Raw genomic sequence first — 20,313 nt, 5'->3', positions numbered from 1 at the left:
GACTAGACATTGCTGTCGCTCACAGTGAAAGAATTTTGTCAATACGACTTTTACTTTTCATTTGGGAACGATTTGTTTCGGCCTGACTTTTCTGTTCATTTTAAGCAGCAAAAGTGAGGTGCATGTCTGTGTGCGTGTGTATGGAGCCATTGGGTGCGGTCACTATAGCAACCAGGCTCACACCTGCCTGCTTAACGAGCTCTCTCTGCCACTCTGCCAAAATTAATCTTAAACACTTCTCTTTCAACTGCTGCTGTGTCCACAGTGTTAAAGCCATCATTTTACCCTCAAAACGTCGCCATCGTTGTTCTTTTTCCAACATCTTGTCTTTCAAAGCTCAGAGATGTAAACTTTTTAAACTGTGTGGGTCCAAGTGGAGGGATCACATTTTAGTCATTCAGTGATTCAAAGAATATGACCTTTTAATATTCTTTCAGATGTTTTCTGACTCTAAATGTTCTTTTCTCATTTCTTAGGTTTTTCTAATTTACAATTAAAACATTTTCAGCTTTTTTCCAACTTCTTCTTCCGTGTAACCTTCAGCTTTTAGCAGTTCAGCACTTTTGTTTTCAGGTTAAATTCGGGGTTTTTTTTTTATCTCATTCAAAATTTTTAACTTAAATTCAGTAATTATTTCATTTCAATGCATACATTCAGATTCAAGCATTCACACTGCAGTTTCTTCAGAAAATGCACTTTCTAGTTGTGTGGATGCTTTAAGCATCCACACTATTGAGTTCCTGTTTCTCTTTATTCTTTATTGTGTGGATGCTTTAAGCATCCACACTATTGAGTTCCTGTTTCTCTTTATTCTTTATTATTATTCTTAGGACTTCCGTACACTTTTCGCCGTGGAACTACTTCCACAATTTTTGTGCTATTTTCACCGTTCAAACTTTAAACTATTCAGCTATTTTTGCTAATGCCGGCTATGACTTTTGCTATTTTTAACTATTATACTTTTTAAAATATTCCACTTTTTTCCTTTAATTTGTCCCATTGAAATGAATGGGAAACTTCAGCAATTCTGCTAAAATTTGCTTGTTTTTGAAACTTAACTACTTCCTCATATTTTCACCTAGAACAACCATTCAAACTTTAAAATGTTCACAAATTATTGGGCTATTCAGGTATGATTCAGCTTTTTCAAATCTTTTACTGTTTTACTTTTATGCCTCTTAAAGTTTTGAGTTGCAAAATTGTGATTTTTCACAAAATACATGTGTTGTTATGGTTGCTATGCTCTTGGCTTCCAGTGTGCCACTGAAGGTTTTGCAATTTTCACTTCATGTCCGAACAACTTCCTGCTACTTGCTCAATTTTCACTCAACTTCCACAAATTATACATCAAAACGTAGGTATTTTTGCTGGCTTTCAGAAAATGTCACCATCATTGTTGTGGGATTTATAGAATTTTTGCAAATCTCCTCAGACTAACACAAGGTCAGAAAACTCTCCATATAAAGTGAATGGAGAGCTTGTTCAAAATCACCGCTGGATTTCTGTAATGAGAGGCATGTTCGAATCGTCATATCTCCTTAACGAAGCAAAGTTAAGACATGAGGCTTGTCCCCGAATATCTTCAGACACCCCTGACGCTCACAATTCAAGAATTTCTTTCTCACCTATTACCGTTCTGAAATGAGTTGGACTTGTTTGAGGGTAGGAAATTCGTCCTTCGCTCAGATTTCTTCAGATTTCAAACCCTGGAAATGAACCACTTTTTTCTCTCGTCATAACTTTTTTTTGGATTTCCACAGAGACCTGAACATTTCCATGACTGTTCACCAAAGCCTGCTGTCTCTTACGGTGAAAGAATGATATCGATACTCCAAATAGATTTCAAGTTACAAAGCGTTGTTTGAGGGCAAGTCAAGGCAGTTTTTGCTTCGCTCTACTCAGTTATGGTGCATTAGAAGTCAAATATCTTTAATAATTCATATTTTAATGATAAATTGTAAACACTGGAAGATTCCCCCATGTCTTCTGAACAAAACGGTGTAAGAATGACCGTTCTAGCCCCTACGGTTAGGAAATTATGGTCATTTGTTTGAGGGGAGTCGTCACTATGAGAAATAGACTGCAATAATCCTGTGCCTCTCTCTGCTGCGTGTGTAAAAAGATGCACCTTTTTGGCGGGAAAACGTAAACAGCCACTCTGATTGGTGGATTTAAATTCGGCAGCTCTCTCCCTCTGTGTCTGTCTGTGTGTGTGTGTGTGTGTGTGTGTGTGTGTGTGTGTGTGTGTGTGTGTGTGTGTGTGTGTGTGTGTGTGTGTTTAGTGGGAGAGAGAGAACCCTACCCTTATTTGGCAGCATGTCATTGTAGGATTTAAATTGAATATAGTTAGACTGATTGACTGGATTAGAGCCTGTGTTTGTGTGTCCCTCTCTGCATTTCTGTTTCAATATGCCTCCATATTTGTAATTTTGTAAGTTATTACTATTCTGCTAAATCATAGTATTTCTGGTACTTTTCAGTACTTGTGCTAAATACAGTATTTCTGCTAAATTATAGTATTTCTGCTTTATTATACTATTTGTGCTAAAACATAGTATTTCTACTAAATGTAGTATTTCTGCTTTTTATACTATTTGTGCTAAATTATAATATTTCTGCTTTTTATACTATTTGTGCTAAATTATAATATTTCTGCTTTTTATACTATTTGTGCTAAATTATAATATTTCTGCTTTTTATAGTATTTGTGCTAAAACATAGTATTTCTACTAAATTTAGTATTTCTGCTTTTTATACTATTTGTGCTAAATTATAATAGTTCTGCTTTTTATACTATTTGTGCTAAATTATAATATTTCTGCTTTTTATACTATTTGTGCTAAAACATAGTATTTCTACTAAATGTAGTATTTATGCTTAATCATACTATTTCTGCTTTTTATAGGATTTGTGCCTAATATAGTATTTCTGCTTTTTATAGGATTTGTGCTTAATATAGTATTTCTGCTAAATTATAGTATTTCTGCTTTTTATAGTATTTGTGCTAAAACATAGTATTTCTACTAAATGTAGTATTTATGCTTAATCATAGTATTTCTATATATTTCTGCCAGGTCCCCAGGCAGCCAATCCTCTGTGAGGACTTAGACATTCAAATTTTCAAATCAGGGCCTGCACGGTTTCCCAGCCAATCATATATGTGTCCTGAGGCATTCAAATTTGCATATTGGGGCCTTCATGGCTTCTAAGCCAGCCAATCATATCTGAGGGCTGAGGAATTCAAATCCACAAATCAGGGCCTACACGGCTTCCCAGGCAGCCAATCATATATGTGGCCTCAGGCATTCAAATTTGCATATTGGGGGAATTCGTGGCTTCTAAGTCAACAAGTCATCCATGTCGTATATCTCTAAAAATTCACATTTTAATGATAAATTGTTAACACTGGAAGATTCCCCCATCTCTTCTGAACAAAACGGTGTAAGAATGACCGCTCTAGCCCCTACGGTTAGGAAATTATGGTCATTTGTTTGAGGGGAGTCCTCACTATGAGAAATAGGCTGCAATAATCCTGTGCCTCTCTCTGCTGCATGTGTAAAAAGATGCACCTGTTTTGGCGGGAAAAAGTACACAGGCTCTCTGATTGGTGGATTCAAATTCAGCAGCTCCCAGGCTGACCTAGAAACTTACTTCTCTCTCCCTGTGCATTTTTTTGCTGATTTTTTCATTTAACAAGTATATTTGAGGGACCCTCAGCATGTTCAGCATTTTTTCAGCTGTCCATTTTGCTTTTCCAATTTTTCTGTTTAACTTATTACTATTGTGCTAAATCATACTGTTTCTGCTATTTCATAAGATTTGTGCTTAATATAGTATTTCTGCTTTTAATAGGATTTGTGCTTAATATAGTATTTCTGCTTTTTATAGAATTTGTGCTTAATATAGTATTTCTGCTTTTTATAGAATTTGTGCTTAATATAGTATTTCTGCTTTTTATAGGATTTGTGCTTAATATAGTATTTCTGCTAAATTATAGTATTTCTGCTTTTTATAGTATTTGTGCTAAAACATAGTATTTCTACTAAATGTAGTATTTATGCTTAATCATAGTATTTCTATATATTTCTGCCAGGTCCCCAGGCAGCCAATCCTCTGTGAGGACTTAGACATTCAAATTTTCAAATCAGGGCCTGCACGGTTTCCCAGCCAATCAAATAAGTGTCCTGAGGCATTCAAATTTGCATATTGGGGCCTTCATGGCTTCTAAGCCAGCCAATCATATCTGAGGGCTGAGGAATTCAAATCCACAAATCAGGGCCTGCACGGCTTCCCAGCCAGCCAATCACATATGTGGTCTCAGGCATTCAAATTTGCATATTGGGGAATTCGTGGCTTCTAAGTCAACAAGTCATCCATGTCATATATCTCTAAAAATTCATATTTTAATGATAAATTGTCAACACTTGAAGATTCCCCCATCTCTTCTGAACAAAACGGTGTAAGAATGACCGTTCTAGCCCCTACGGTTAGGAAATTATGGTCATTTGTTTGAGGGGAGTCGTCACTATGAGAAATAGACTGCAATAATCCAGTGTCTCTCTCTGTGCTGCGTGTGTAAACAGAAGCACCCGTTTTGGTGGGGAAAAGTGCACAGCCTCTCTGATTGGTGGATTCAAATTCAGCAGCTCCCAGGCTGACCTAGAAACTTACTTCTCTCTCCCTCTGTGTGTGTGTGTGTGTGTGTGTGTGTGTGACAGAGAGAGAGAGAGAGAGAGAGAGAGAGAGAAAGCCTTTTAATGGGATGATCTCATTGTAAGATTCAAAATCAATATATTTAGACTGGTTGACTGAATTGGATCTTGTGTGTGTGTGTCTCTGTGCATGTGTGTTTCCTTATGTGTCCATATTTGTGATTGTGTGGCTGTTATATTTTTTTGCCGATTTTTTTCATTTAACAAGTATATTTGAGGGACCCTCAGCATGTTCAGCATTTTTTCAGCTGTCCATTTTGCTTTTCCAATTTTTCTGTTTAACTTATTACTATTGTGCTAAATCATACAATTTCTGCTATTTCATAAGATTTCTGCTTAATATACTAGTTCTGCTTTTTATAGGATTTGTGCTTAATATACTATTTCTGCTTTTTATAGGATTTGTGCTTAATATACTATTTCTGCTTTTTATAGAATTTGTGACTAATATAGTATTTCTGCTTTTTATAGGATTTGTGTTTAACCTTCAGAGGTCCTTAGGGACATTTATTGTCTTTTGCATTTTTAATTTTAATATAGTATTTCTGCTAAATTACAGTATTTCTGCTTTTTATACTATTTGTGCTAAAACATAGTATTTCTACTAAATGTAGTATTTATGCTTAATCATACTATTTGCATATTGGGGAATTCGTGGCTTCTAAGTCAACAAGTCATCCATGTCATATATCTCTAAAAACTCACATTTTAATGATAAATTGTCAACACTTGAAGATTCCCCCATCTCTTCTGAACAAAACGGTGCAGTGACCGTTCTAGCCCTTACGGTTAGGAAATTATAGTCATTTGTTTTGAGGGGAATCCTTAATGGATAATGTTTATATATATATATTTGTCTTTAAAACATCTTTGCAGACTGACTGTCCTGGACTGGTTGTTGTTGTTTTTTTTTCAGGTCTGGTGAACTCAGCTCATTGGTGTTGGTGTTCAGGAGTAGAGCCTTCTAATAATATTTATTCAAGTTATAGATTTAAAGTTCTGCGAGTTTTTTCTGTAGCAAATAAATATTGTATAGAATATTTAAAATCACCTACATTTTTGATGTTTACAATGCCCATTGTGTGTAATAATGGAATTTCCTACTACCCGTGAACGCCTCATCTTTTACCTGACTGCCGGACATCCGCCTTTCCGCACACTTCGCTGAGTCCGCTCTGGGTGAGTGCTGCTGCTCTGCTTCTCCTCTTCTCTCCTAAATGTTTATAGTCTGTTTGTGCGATTTAACGAGTTCTTTTAGTGATTTATAAAGCCAACCGAGGTATAACTCATATTAGAGTAACACAGTGGTTGCTTTTTCTTAGTGAAACTTTGTCATTTTTGTATGTAAAAGGAGTGTTTGATGAGCTAACAACCCGATGCTAATGCCTAGCGCTCCTTTGAGCCCAGTGTGAAATGAAAATTTGACTGTGAACCACGGTTATTGTGTTGTTTTATTAATTACATTTGGTGTGTTTGTCAGTCTGTTACATAAGGTGCAGTTAGTTCTCTTCACAAATCAGTTGGTTAAAACAGCCTCATTCTTTATGCTGTAAAGTTTTTAACGAACCGCCATCTTAGATTCAGTGTCAGCTGTCGGCAAGATCAAAGGAGCCATTTTACCGCCTCTGACCGAACACGGGAGAAAAAGAGTCACGTGTGTGCAGGTCTTGTGGGTTAATTAAGACAAAGGAGGGGGGGAGAAACTGAGGATTAAACATAGGCTATGTCCCCACATACACGGGTATTTTTGAAAACGGAGATTTTCCGTTTCTGTTTTAAAAAACAATCCCGTCCACACATAAATGCAGAAATGAAGGAGAACGCTGCTAGGAACATGCCAAAGCAGCAGGTGGCGCTATATTCCTAACCGTGTAGAAATGTTGGCCAATCAGAAGTCTAGAAGCCTCGGTGGGAAATGGTAAACAAAGATGGGGCATAGAAGCAGAACCCAGTCATATCTGTGGGGGGACAGTAACTGTGTGCGCATATGTAAGCATTTAAACACTGCAGAGAGAACAATTAACAGTAACCGTATTGTAGAAATGCATTTCACCGAAACAATAACGTGGCGCACAGTGTGACGTCAAAAAAGGCGCTGCGTTTTCTCCGTTTCCCTGTCCACGCATAAATGCAAAAACGGAGTTTTCGAAAATATTCTGGCAAGCGTTTTTAGTTTTTCAGTGACCGAAAACGCCGTTTAAGTGTGGACGAAAGGTGCAAACGCATAGAAAAATCTCCATTTTCAAAAGTACCTGTGTACGTGTGGACATAGCCCAAGAATAATAAGAACTCCTAATATGTAGACTTTAATTTTTAAGAACTGTTTAACAAAGGCTTGTTTGTGCCAACCTAAATCTGCAGCACAGTTTAAATTCTCACTTTGTGGGAAATTAATGAAATAAACAACAGCCCACCTTCACATAAATAAAATATGGCAGTATATTATTATTAGTATGGTACATAGATATTTATTTTAAAACTACAGCATATTTACTATGATACTATGTGCAGTTGGTAATATTTTAGGAAGTAGAATTTGAATGCAGACCACCTCAAATATTAAAGCCTTAAAAATATGTCGTGCAGTTTTTCATGTATGAGTGTTTTGCAATCTTAAATGAGATGTAGACCAAAGAAAACAGAGGAGAGTTGTTGTTTGTATTCCAGCTGTAGTAAACAAAGAAGTTTAGTGAATCTTTTTGACAACAGAGAGTGATGCAGTATTGATGCTGATTTGAGTTTTCTGATCCTGTATTTTTGTTCTTTGTCTTTTGTTACACAGAGTGAAATAAAGCTTGGTTTTGCCTTTGCTGGTAAGTAAACAGTGATTGTAACTGAAGCAATATGAAATTGGGATTGTGTAACATTTTTAGCAATTTACATACAATAGTTTGGCTTTTTGTGATATCTTGCCATTTGCTCATGGGCAAAAACACATTTAGGATTTATAAGCAGTAAAGGCCCCCCCCCCCCCCCACTAGATCTCTGAGTGTCCCTAAAAATGTCCCTGAAGTTTAATAGGCCATTTATGTCTAATTTTAAAGGCTTATCAAAGCATTTCTGTAGTAATTATTGTTTTTATTACACATGTTAAGGCCATTTGAGACTCTGCAATTAAATTTTGCCCTCTTTAGACTAAAGTGAGTTCATTTTGTCTGAGGTACAGTGCTGGGAAAAGTCTTTCTTCCTTGCAGATTTATTTTGTTCATGCTTTTTTGTCACATGTTTCAAATCATCTAACAGGGATGATATGAATAAATACAAAAAAGCATTTTAAAGTGATGATTTCACGTATGAAGCAGAGAAAACCAAACCAGAGCTATCTGTTCTAATGTGAGAACATGCTGGTCTCTAATACCCAGCTGTGGAAGCCCTGATACGAAGAACTACCATCAAGCATTTATAGTATCAAGTATTATTTGTGATTGTTGCACGCTTTGAAACTGTGATGTTATCATTTGATCAAGTGTGCAGTGCGAGCAAATCATTGCTTGTGGTATCTGCTGTGTTATGTAATAGCACCAAAGTATTAGAGCTTTACGTTCATGAGGAATTTCTGTGGAATTGCAGATGGATAAAACAACACATCACCTTAATAAAGACAGAAATCTTTAATAAGGTGCAGAAAGAGAAGATGGGGTGTTTATAGTAAAGCTGTTGTAAACAAAGAATTTAACAGATTTTTTTCCCCACTACAGATTGTGATGCAGTATTGACTCTGATGCTGATTTCAGTTGTCTGATTCTGTATTTTTGTTCTTTTGTTACAGAGTGAAACAGAACTTCGGTTTTGCCTTTGTTGGTAAGTAAGCAGCAATTGTAACTGCAGTAATATGACATTGTCACTGTGTAACATGTTTAGCAACTTACCTAACGTAGTTTGGTTTTTGTGACATTACCATTTACTGATGGGCAAAAACAAATGGTCAGAATTTATACCTTGTAGCAGCAAAGGCCCCACACATGACCTCTGACTGTCCCTGAAGTTTAACAGGCCATTTGTGTCTGATTTTTATGTTTGAACACAAACAACTGTTTTTATACAGTTGTTCATGTTCTCCGTTTGTTTATGGATTTACCTAGCAGACATAACTATGAACGCATTTTAGGTGAGTTAGTGTAAGTGGTAGCTTAAACACTTAAGAGCACCACAGTTGTTGATTTATATCTTCACTCATATTCTGCTTATGTATTACATTAAAGTCAGACCACTATAGAAGTATTTTTGCCTGAGTGAACAGAAGTGGTAGGTTAAACATTTAAGCAATAATAAAAGACTAAGAGAACCAGAGTTGTGAGTAGGCAATGTTGTGTATGTTAAAACCTGTGTGTAATTTATGTACACTAAGTTTAAATCAGTTTCTTAATAAGTTGCTTGATACAATGTGTTTGAAAATTATATATAAAAGGGAAATATTGCAAAATACAAAAAGATTCCTGCCAACAGGTACAATGGAAGGACTTTTTATTATAATTTTTAAGAAATTAATTGCAAAAATGGCGTGCCACTGTTGTTACTATAACATGTCAGAATTTACATGTATTTTAGGATTTACATATTCAGATCAGAACTAAAACCTAATGAGGTTTTCCGTTGATTCTAACAGTTGTGGTTTTTCCACACTTTATTAAGCACTGACTTGTGATAGAAAATGATGGAGCTAAAAAGCCATAATCTGTACCAACAAATATTGGTGCCTCTTCTTTGCACTTCTGTAGTATGCATGCCTTTATTACACATGTTATCGTCATGTGAGACTCTGTAACTAAAGTTTGTCCTCTTTAGACTACAGTGAGTTCATAAAGGCTTGAAGAAATTGAGGATCTTACTAGTTATTTCATGTCACAGTAAATTGGATTGTGTGTGAAGAGGTTCAACAGTGTAAGTCATTAAACAGTGATCTGATGTGTTGTTTCCTTTCTCTAGGATACTGATCTGATCGTCGCAAGTCTGGTAAGTAAAGGTTTTGTCTGCGGTACAGTGCTGAGAAAGGTCTTTCTTCCTTGCAGATTTATTTTGTTTATGCTTTTTTTCACATGTTTCAAATCATCTAACAAGGATGACCTGGATAAATACAAAAAGCAGTTTTAAAGTGATGATTTCATTTTTGAACCAGAACAACCTGGTCTAATGTAAAAACATATTGGTCTCTAATACCCAGCTGTGGATGCCCTGATAGCAACAATTACCATCAAGCATTTACAGTAACTGGTAATGACTGGTTTACATCACTGGTTGATTTTGGTCCACTATAATTTCAGAATTGTCTTAATTAGATCCAAACAGGACAGGCAAAAAGAGAAAAGAAAAAAGTCTTAATTATAGGGTTTTCAAGTCATACCAAGTACCACGGTGGTTAGCACTGTTGCCGCACAGCAAGAAGGTCCTGAGTTTAATTCCAACATCAGGCCGGGGTCTTTCTGTGTGGAGTTTGCATGTTCTCCCGGTGTTTGCGTGGGTTCCCTCCGGGTACTCCGGCTTCCTCCCACCGTCCAAAGACATGCAGCTTGTGGGGATAGGTTAATTGAATAATCCAAATTGTCACTAGGTGTGTATCTGCGAATGAATGTGAGTGCGAATGGTTGTCTGTCCCTGTGTGTTGGCCCTGCGACAGACTGGCGACCTGTCCAGGGTGTACCCTGCCTCTCGCCCTATGACAGGTGGGATAGGCTCCAGTGCCCCCTGAAAAGGATAAGCGGAAGCGAATGGATGGATGGATGGATGGATGGATAGGGTTTTCAAGTCATACCAAGTATCTTAATTTCATTAAAGTCCAGACTGATTCGTTTACACCAAGTGTTTTGTTTCATTCATTCAATTGGACTTGCTTGTGTGCTTCAGATCCTAAGTGTGATTAAACTTAAGCCCAGGACCTGATGAGTTGATGTAGGTCCTGAAGTAGTAAAGGAACTCTGGGACATCACAGTAACAGCACCATGTTTGACTTTAATGCTGGTGTTTTTCTCTCACTATAGATGATTCAGTTTAGTGCAGTTAGTCAGCACAGCTCTTGGTTATCATCGAGATATTATTAGGCAACTTGTTTTTGCCTGTTCAGCTACAACGTCTGGGAGGGTTTCTGTTTTCTGGGGTCTCCAGATCCTTAGAAATCTCTTTGTAAACCTTTACAGAACTATATGTGTTTGTTTCACATTAGAGCAGCTCACGACTAGCAGTTTAGGGACAATTAAATATTCACATAGGGCAGGGGTCTCAAACTCCACTCTTCAAGGGCCGGTGTCCTGAAGCTTTTCCACGTGTCCCTGTTACATAACACCTGAATAACATTTGTAGGTCATTAGTGAGAGTATAGAATTTGACTGTGTTGAAGTGGCATCCCCGAAGACTGTTCAAATTTAAGTAATTTAAGTGTTTGGAAAAATGTACTTCTAAAAGTACTTTCATTGCATCATGTTCATTCACTCATGAGCTGCTATAACATGAATCAAATGGCTGAATTACCACCTCAGCATGCAGTCACGTTCTGTTGAGTTTTGCTAATGACCTACTAATGTTATTCAGGTGTGTTGCAACAGGGACACATAGAAAAGTTTCTGGACACCAGGCCTTAACGACCAGAGTTTGAGACCACTGGTGGTAGGGCATGGTGGATTTCAAAAGCTTCTTCCCTTAAATCACTGCCTAAAAACTGCTTTTTGTAATTTGTCATAATGACTTGCAAAATATAGGTGGGATGAAAACATAAACATAAGACATTTTATAGTGGCCTGATATTTTTTATCAAGGCTGTTTTTTGAAAATAATCCTGCCCTAATTTACAAAAGATGAACTGTCTGAAAGTCATGTTTGTTTGTTTGTTTGTTTGTTTAAGAAATGTGGGAATCTCCAGCAAAGATCTTACATGCAACAGCTCAGATACAGCACTCACTTCTGTTCTTTTTATCATGAAATGATCTACAAAGAAATTATCATCATACTAAATTATGGTAATTAGGCCTTTATATCAGCTATGATACGTTTATTATAGATTTAGTGTAGTGCTTATTGCTGTGTATCAAACATGCCCCAAATGTGACTGAAATATGTAGAAACTGCTGTGTAGAAACTAGCTGTCTCCAAATTTCTCATTTTGCCAAAATTCATACAGAGTGGCCTGAAACTGTCTGCTCTAACCTCAGTGTGTTGGTTTTGTTGGACCATATAATATTTACAGTAAGTTACTGTAGCAGCACGTCTTGGTTTGAGTTTAGACTTAGTTTATTGTTTTAATAGAACGTAAAAATGTCCTTATAACAGTTCCACCATCATTTGTTAAACATTGTCATTCTGTTCACTCCAATAATTTACTGTAGAACTCTTTAGTATTTAAAGCCCTACATGTACTGTATTTTTGAGATTATAAGGCATAATGTCAATAAACAAGCCTGTTTTTAAGGCAGATTAAGCCGAACAAACAGTCAGATAAGTCCAACTTTATTCAAGTCATTCACAACAACTCTCAACACTGTTCAGTTGTAACACATAAAATACAGAACAATACACTTTTTCAGTTCATTCCTCATCTACAAATCCATCAAACTCTTCATGGGTTGATCAGTTTGAAATCTGCTTCATAAGCATGTCTCTTAGCACATGCCAGGTCCTTGTACACACACCATAATGTTATGTTGAAGCACCGTACGAATTACTCTGCGAGGGTCCTGACTATGGTAGCCATAATGCTCTGACAATACATCAAGCAGCGCAGCTTTGTAGCTTACCGAAGTATTACTAAAATATTTGACAGAATTTTGAGCGCTGTGTACCACAGAAATCCCGTTTGAGGTCAGTAAGCATAACCAGAATCGATACACTAGGCACATTGTATATTTTTGAGAAAATGACAGGATTTTAGGTGTGCCATATAGTCTGAAGAATATGGTAAATCCAAGCATATTGGAAATACGACTAATTCCAGTCCTTTTGTGTCTTACAGGTGACCTGCTGCAGAAGATCCTCTCTCTCTCTATCATTATAAGCAATTCTGTCTATCCTATCACTCTCCCAACTCTATCTAATTTGAAAGCCATTCTATCTTGTATCCCTCTCTCTACCGCTCTATCTAATTTGAAAGCCATTCTATCTTGTATCCCTCTCTCTACCGCTCTATCTAATTTGAAAGCCATTCTATCTTGTATCCCTCTATCTCTACCGCTCTATCTAATTTGAAAGCCATTCCATCTTGTATCCCTCTATCTCTACTGCTCTATCTAATTTGAGAATCCAAGTTTTGAGAATCCTTTCAGAATCCAATTTTCAGAAATCCAAGTTACCAGAACTTGATCTATCTGTTACAGAATTCTGAGAGATCTCTGCTCTCACTGCTCTTTCTTTCCTGTCTTTAAACTCTCTCACATTCAGTCATTTTGCTGGAAATTACAAGTTGAATATACAGTAGTAGAATTACAGTACAGTAGAACTTATAGTAGAAACTACTTACACAGCCCTACATTTGTCATTTTAATTTTGCATTAGACTTTAGTTTGGACTGCTAGTTTGGCTTACTTTGATCAATTGTATAAAATATCACCTTTTTATAAGTTTATTTGTAATAAGATAATCTGGTTATTTTGTAATACATACATTCAGATAAATAATAAATTAGATCCAGTCTGTTAGTCTGTTTCATTGGCTATAACATTTGACTGCAAGTTTATAGTACTATTATTTAAGGACAAACCCATTTTGTCACTTGGTGTAAGTATTCAGTTAGTATTGTCATCGAGAAGTGCCTGAGGACCCAGACTTCCTGTTTCCTGACTGCTGCAGAACATCCAGCTGAAGAAACCCCGTTTCTAAAAGAGGTACAATAAAACGCACCAAATTGTTTCCAGAGAACTTTGAATTTCCTTTATTTTTTGAGTTTGGAGTACAAATCAGCTTTTTAACATCTATTCATATATTCATAAAAACATTTTATAGTATAATAGTACATTTCTCAGATTTAACAGTAACTTGAGGAGTTATAAGTTTTTCTGTTTCAAGGTTCAGTTTTGTTTATATTTGTGTATAACCACATATAAGTTCCAGATTGTACTTCAGCAAAATGCCAAGAAAAAGTCAAAGGTCGCAGTCCCAGAAGCTTAGATGGCAAAAGCAGAAAGAACAGGTGAATGTTTCTCAGAGCAGTGAGCAGGTAAAGGTGTGTGTTTCAGCTTTTCCCAGCACAGAAGTGCAGAGCAGTGTTCAGACAGCCACAGTGTCTTATGCAGATGTGGTAAAGAAAGGTGTTCCCTCAGTGTCTGTCCCAGAGCCTGAAGTTATGCAGGTAATCCAGACTGAACCCCAGCTAACTGCACAAACACAGCATGATGGACAAGCTCCAGGACAGTCTCATGTACAGGTTACAAACAGTGAAAGTCCACGAGTGAGTAGCGTCTGTGCTTCCCGAAGCCAGGCTTCTCCTAGGTATGGAAAGTACCGGAATCAGCAATGCATGGCTAACAGTTTGGTTTTCCTGTCATTCTTACACGAGGATGAATTTATTACCAGAGCAGATCTAAACCGTGTGTTGGACAAAGGCCATGCCGTCTATTCAGATGCCAGACTGAGGTTTGTGAACAGCGTGTTTCTAGCCTGCGATGAACTTCCCTCAGTTGTTACCAGCCGCACACACGAGTATCAAGTCGACATGTCTCAGTTTGCTCATTACGGCACATTTGATGGTACAGATCACTTTCCGAGCCTTGAACAGGGACTACAGTGTTTGGCTTCAGACATTCGCTACGCTTTGCTAGTCATGGGAGGAACAGTCATCGCTGTTAGCAGGCTGACTTCAGGTGAATATGCATATTTTGACCCTCACCCACGTAAGTCTACTGGTATGCCATTGTCGCTAAGTGTAAGTGGTGGAACTGCAGTTATGTTGAAATTCACACGTCTTAATGACATGATTGACAGGATCAAACGTTTGTACAGAATGTTTAGCATCGCACCAAGCTGCACTTATGAGCTACAGCCCATCGAGTTTCACAGTGAAAACGCTGCTGACCAAAGAGATGCTAATCAAACCACCGAATACAGACAAACAGCTACAAGTGCACCAGCACCAGCTTTAAATGAACGTGTTCATGAATTAAACTCCGAAATATACACTGAGCAGACACGGAAACCTGTGACCAAAGATTTAACCAGTGAAGTAATGTCATCCAGAGTTGATTCTTCAAATGAGACAGCTGCTCCCGGAAAAAAACATCATTCTGATTATTTTGAAAAGAAAACCTCTGCATCTTCTGTGAGAGAAACTCCGGTAACACCAGATTCTGTTCCTCAGAATGATTCAAACAGTGCCTCCAGTTCAACTAAGATAACAGAGGAACTCTCAGATAAACTGCTGAAACGTAATAAACAGGAAAGGCAAAAAATGAGGAGAAGATTATTAGCCCAACAAAAGCTACCACAACGAAAGGAAAATCAGAAGACGAAAGAAAGGCAGATGTACAGGTTTGATGAAAGCTTCAAGACAAAGAAAAGAAATTCAACTAAGAAGTGTAATGATCCTGATCACAGACATAAAAGGAGTCTGTACAAAAATGAGCTGTATAAATTAAATGCTACCTATAAGGAGAAACACAGAGAACATTTGAGAAAGATGTATAGAGAAAGTGCTAAAATTAGAGAGAGAAAAAGAGAACGTGTCATAAGGACATATAGAGACAATCCCCTATTCAGAGAAAAGCAGAAGGAACGTATAACAAGAACGTATAGAGAGTCTCCCATATTCAGAGATAAGCAGAAAGAGCGTATAAGAAGAATATACAGAACTTGTGCTGGATTCAGAGAGAAACATAAAGCTTACATGAGGTCATATGTATATAACCTATATAAAAAAAGCGAAGATTTTAAACAGAAAAAACGATCTTATATGACTAAGCGTTATGGAGAAGAAAAACAATTTCAGCAACAACACAAGGACAATATGAGAGAACGAATGAGAGTAAAATATTGGAACGGTTTTTCTTTCAGACAGATGCATAATATCAGATGTGCAATGAATATAAAACGGAAATATCGGCAGATGCATCGACCAACTGAGACTTTACAGTGTCATCCAGAGAACACTTTAATGAATGAGGCCATATCTCGTTTCAGATCAAACATTAAGTCAGCACCATCTTATGTTTGTACTGTTTGTCTAAAAGCTTCTTTTCCTAATCAGGTGAAAATCTGCAAAAGACAAAATTACTCAAAACACCAGACTGTAGCTCAGCAGTGTCTAACTGGTAAATTTGTTCATGTGTGTGATGAAGCATGTAATGATCACTGCAGCTTTCCTGTTGAGAGAAAAAAAGAGTATATCTGTCACACGTGTCACAGTTCCCTCAAAAGTGGATGCATGCCCAGGCTTGCTGCTGTTAATGGTTTAGAACTGCAGGATATTCCAGCTGAACTTTGTGATCTCAACATTTTGGAGAGACATCTGATTGCCAAATGCATACCATTTGCTAAGATTATTCCTCTTCCAAAGGGGAGACAGAGACTCATACGTGGTAATGTGGTGTGTGTACCATCTGAGGTCCAACAAACAGTTGACAGTTTACCGAGGATCAGAAGCCAATCACAGATCATGAGGGTGAAATTGAAAAGACGACTGTGCTACAAAGGCCATCAGCTGTTCCAGACTGTCACCTGGTCTAAACTCATTCAAGCTCTGCGTAAACTGAAACAAATTCATCCACAGTACACAGATATTGTTATCAGAGATGATGCATTGCTTTGTGATCCAACGTTACCTGATGATGACAGCAGTGATGAAGCCAGCATGGCAAGTGATGATTATAATGAAGCAGATTTAATGGAAATTGACAACTATGAAAAAGATGCCCTTTTGTGCGAAAGTGAGTCTCAAAGTGACCAAGATATTAATATGCAATCCTGTGATGAACAACCAGAGGAACAAAATCCAGATGAACCAGAAAGTGATTTGAACAATGGAGGTTTTGCTCTAGAAAGTTGTCTGCAGCCTGTAGACATTTCAGAAGAGATTCTCTGTTTCACTGATAACACATATTGTGTGGCTCCTGCAGAAAGAAACAATCCTGTTAGCTTCTTCAGAACTCCTCATTTGGAAGCCATGGCATTTCCTGTGCAGTTTCCTACTGGTCAGAATACACTGGATGAAAAGAGACGTCTCAAGCTCACACCAAGTGCTTACTTCAAGTCAAGGCTTTTCAACATTGATGCAAGATTTGCTAAAGACACAAATTACCTGTTTTTCTCACAGTTTGTCACTGAAATACATTTGGCTAATTCCAGCATGACAATACAGCTAAGGAAAGGTAAAACTATGACCAAAGATGGACGCAAAATCACATCAGGAATGTTACAAAGTAAGACAGAAGTAGAGAAGCTGGTAAGAAATAAAGATGCAATCAGATTTATGCAGCCACTCAGAGGAACTCCAGCTTACTGGCAGAAAACTACCAGAGATCTATTCAGCATGGTTCGCCAAATAGGAACACCTCAGTTCTTTGTCACTTTCTCTGCTGCTGAGATGAGATGGCCTGAAGTGATTCAAGCAATAAAGAGACAGCAAGGTGAAGAGGTTGATTTTGAAGCCCTGGACTGGTCAGAAAAGTGTGAAATTCTAAGATCAAATCCAGTAACCACCATGCGAATGTTTGATAAACGTGTTGAGGCTTTGTTCAGAGATTTGCTTTTTTCTCCTGCACAGCCCCTTGGTGAGATCATTGATTACTTTTACAGAGTTGAGTTCCAGCACAGAGGTAGTCCACATATACACATGTTGCTGTGGATTCGAGAAAAGGTAGAAGCAGATGTGGATGATGACCAAACTGTCTGTGACTTTGTGGACAGATACATCTCAGCTCAACTCCCTGATCCAGAAAAACAACCTGAACTGCACAAAAAAGTCACTGAGCTACAAAAGCACAGCAAAAACCACACAAAGACATGCTTTAAGAGTGTGAACTCTGGTTGTAGATTTGGGTTTCCCAAACCACCAGCCACAAGAACAATGATTGTGAGACAGGATGAGGATTCAGACACTGAAGCTGCAAAAGCCAAACTCAGACCTTTGTTGAACCTGCTGAAGGAACCTGAAGCTGCTTCCCTCACCATAGAGCAGATTCTGTCACGATGCAACTTGACAATGAATGAGTATGAACAATGCCTCCAAGACATAAACAAGAAAACAGCTCTGATTCTGAAACGTGACCCAAATGAGTGTTGGATCAACAATTACAACCCAGACCTGCTTGAAGCCTGGAACTCTAATTTAGATGTCTCATTCATTTTGAATGCCTATTCATGTATAGAATACCTCTGTAAATATATAACAAAGAAAGAATCTGGCCTCTCTGAATACCTGAAGACAGTTATTGACAACTCTGATAAGAACACCGTCAATGAATGTGATGAAATGAGAGCTGTGATGCAGGCTTACTCAAAAAAGAGAGAAATCAGCGCACAGGAGTGTGTGACTCGAGTCTGTGGCCTAAAAATGAAAAAATGTTCCCGCAGTGTTGTATTTGTACCAACAGATGATAACCCAGTAAAAATGAGTCGCCCCATGAGCTTCCTGGAAAGCACAACACATGACAGTTGTAATATTTGGATGACAAGTTTGAGTGATAAATACAAATGCAGACCTGAGACCCCAGAATATGAGGAAATGTCACTGGCTGATTTTGCTGCCTTGTGCAGGTTGGTGAGTGGTCCAAATGAAGGAAAAGATGTGCTTCCTCTTCTAAACCAGCTTGGATTTGTACAAAGGCGAAAGAATGATAAACCAGCTGTAATCAGATATTACCACTGTTCACAGGAAAAAGATCCTGAGCAATATTATGGTCGACTGTTGAGACTTTACCTTCCACACAGATCAGAGCAGGAACTGAAACCACAAGGGTTCCAAACCTATCAGTCCTTCTACAACTCAGGTTTTGTACGACTTCCATGTTCAGACCACAGTGAGTCTGTGAAAAGGGTTGTGAAAAGAAATAAAGACAAGTATGAGAAGAACTCTGAGGATATTGAGAGTGCACTGGAAGAGTTTGAACAAAATAGGGATGTTGTGATTGATGAATGGTGTAATCTTGCTCCTGAATCTGAAGTTGTGAGGCTGCAATGTGATGAGAATCTTCCTGAGAGACATTCTGATGATGAGAACGAACAGGAGAATGTTCCCGACTACAGTCGTCAGTCTGATGCTGTAACAAAGATCAGAGCCGTCAGAGAACAACCTGCAGTAGATCCAGCCGTGGTACGTGTAATGTATCAGAATCTGAACCAGAAGCAGGCCTGCGTGTTCTATGCCATAAGAGACTGGTGTATTCAGCGAGTTTGTGGTTTGAACCCAGATCCATTTTTCTTCTATATCAACGGTGGTGCAGGAACTGGAAAGTCACATCTGATTAAGTGTATTCATTCTGAAGCATCAAAGATCCTGAGCAGACTGCCTGCTAATGCAGAAGAAGCTGACATATCAAATCCAACTGTTTTACTGACTTCATTTACCGGTACAGCAGCTTTTTCTATCAATGGCTCTACATTACATTCTCTACTGAAACTACCCAGGAGTCTGAAACCTCCCATTCAAGGACTTGGTAACCAACTGGATGAAGTCAGATCTGAGCTGATGAATGCTGAAATTATTGTTATTGATGAGATTTCAATGGTTTCAAAACCCCTTTTTGCTTATGTGGATGCAAGACTGAAACAAATCAAAGGCACTCAGAGACCTTTTGGTGGAATGTCAGTTTTAGCTGTTGGAGATTTTTACCAGCTGCCACCAGTGCGACAGTCTAAACCTCTCTGTGTTTACGATCCAGAACAGATTGACCTATGGCAGGAGCATTTTCAGATGATCACTCTAACCGAGATCATGCGTCAGAAAGATGATGTGGCCTTTGCAGAGATGCTGAACAGGATTAGAGTCAAAGAAAAGACAGATGAGCTTTCTCAGTGCGACAGAGATTTGTTGTCACAGGCTGTGACTGCACCAGAAGAATGTCCAACTGAGGTCTTACACATTTATGCCACCAACAAGAATGTGGAATCCCACAACACAGATACCCTGAAGAAGCTTCATTCAAACATTATAATCATCAATGCAGACGATTTCCAGAAGGATAAATGTACAGGCAGAATGGAACGAAGAGACAAACCATTTACAGGTGGGAGAAATGATTTACCTGACACTCTGAATGTTGCTGAAGGAGCTCGAGTCATGCTGACCAGAAACTTGGACACACTAAACGGTTTAGTCAACGGTGCTTTTGGTATACTGATAAAGGTGGTGAGATCTGAAAATGATGGACACATAATTAAACTGGGGCTCAGGATGGACAACCGGCAGCCTATGAGACACAACCGCAGTGCTAATTCAGCATCTGATGATCTTGTTTACATTGAGAGAGCAGAGGAGAGTCTGAAGTTTAAAGGAGCAGTACGCAGACAGTTTCCTGTAAAGCTAGCATTCGCTTGCACAATTCACAAAACTCAGGGTCTTACAACACAGACAGCTGTAGTTTCAATGAAGAACATTTTTGAACCAGGTATGGCTTACGTTGCTCTCAGCAGGGTGACATCTCTCAGTGGACTCTATTTGCAGGACTTGGATGAGAAAAAGATTTACTCCAAT

At 38.1% G+C, this 20,313-nt stretch overlaps 1 protein-coding gene across 1 annotated transcript; it reads left to right on the top strand.

The window, feature by feature from the left end:
* The first annotated feature begins 5,258 nt into the window (after nt 1-5,258).
* Nucleotides 5,259-19,979, top strand: LOC146577048 (uncharacterized). The gene is made up of 7 exons (XM_085269686.1): nt 5,259-5,891; nt 7,495-7,525; nt 8,482-8,513; nt 9,639-9,665; nt 12,649-13,516; nt 13,737-19,846; nt 19,966-19,979. The coding sequence occupies exons 6-7, from the start codon at nt 13,759-13,761 to the stop codon at nt 19,977-19,979; spliced, it is 6,102 nt and encodes a 2,033-aa protein (XP_085125812.1). The 5' UTR covers nt 5,259-5,891; nt 7,495-7,525; nt 8,482-8,513; nt 9,639-9,665; nt 12,649-13,516; nt 13,737-13,758.
* The last annotated feature ends 334 nt before the right edge of the window (nt 19,980-20,313 follow it).

The sequence above is a fragment of the Mchenga conophoros genome, linkage group LG3, assembly GCF_057382185.1.
Source record: "Mchenga conophoros isolate Kocher_MC1m ecotype Shallow Benthic linkage group LG3, M_conophoros_male_GT1.1, whole genome shotgun sequence".
Classification (NCBI taxonomy): Eukaryota; Metazoa; Chordata; class Actinopteri; order Cichliformes; family Cichlidae; genus Mchenga; species Mchenga conophoros.
The sequence above is the reverse complement of the archived record's forward strand: the minus strand, read 5'-3'. Positions and strand labels throughout refer to the sequence as shown.

Bases quoted from the DNA above. Each gene is read 5' to 3' on its own strand.
- LOC146577048 (XM_085269686.1), top strand. From the start codon at position 13,759: ATGCCAAGAAAAAGTCAAAGGTCGCAGTCCCAGAAGCTTAGATGGCAA.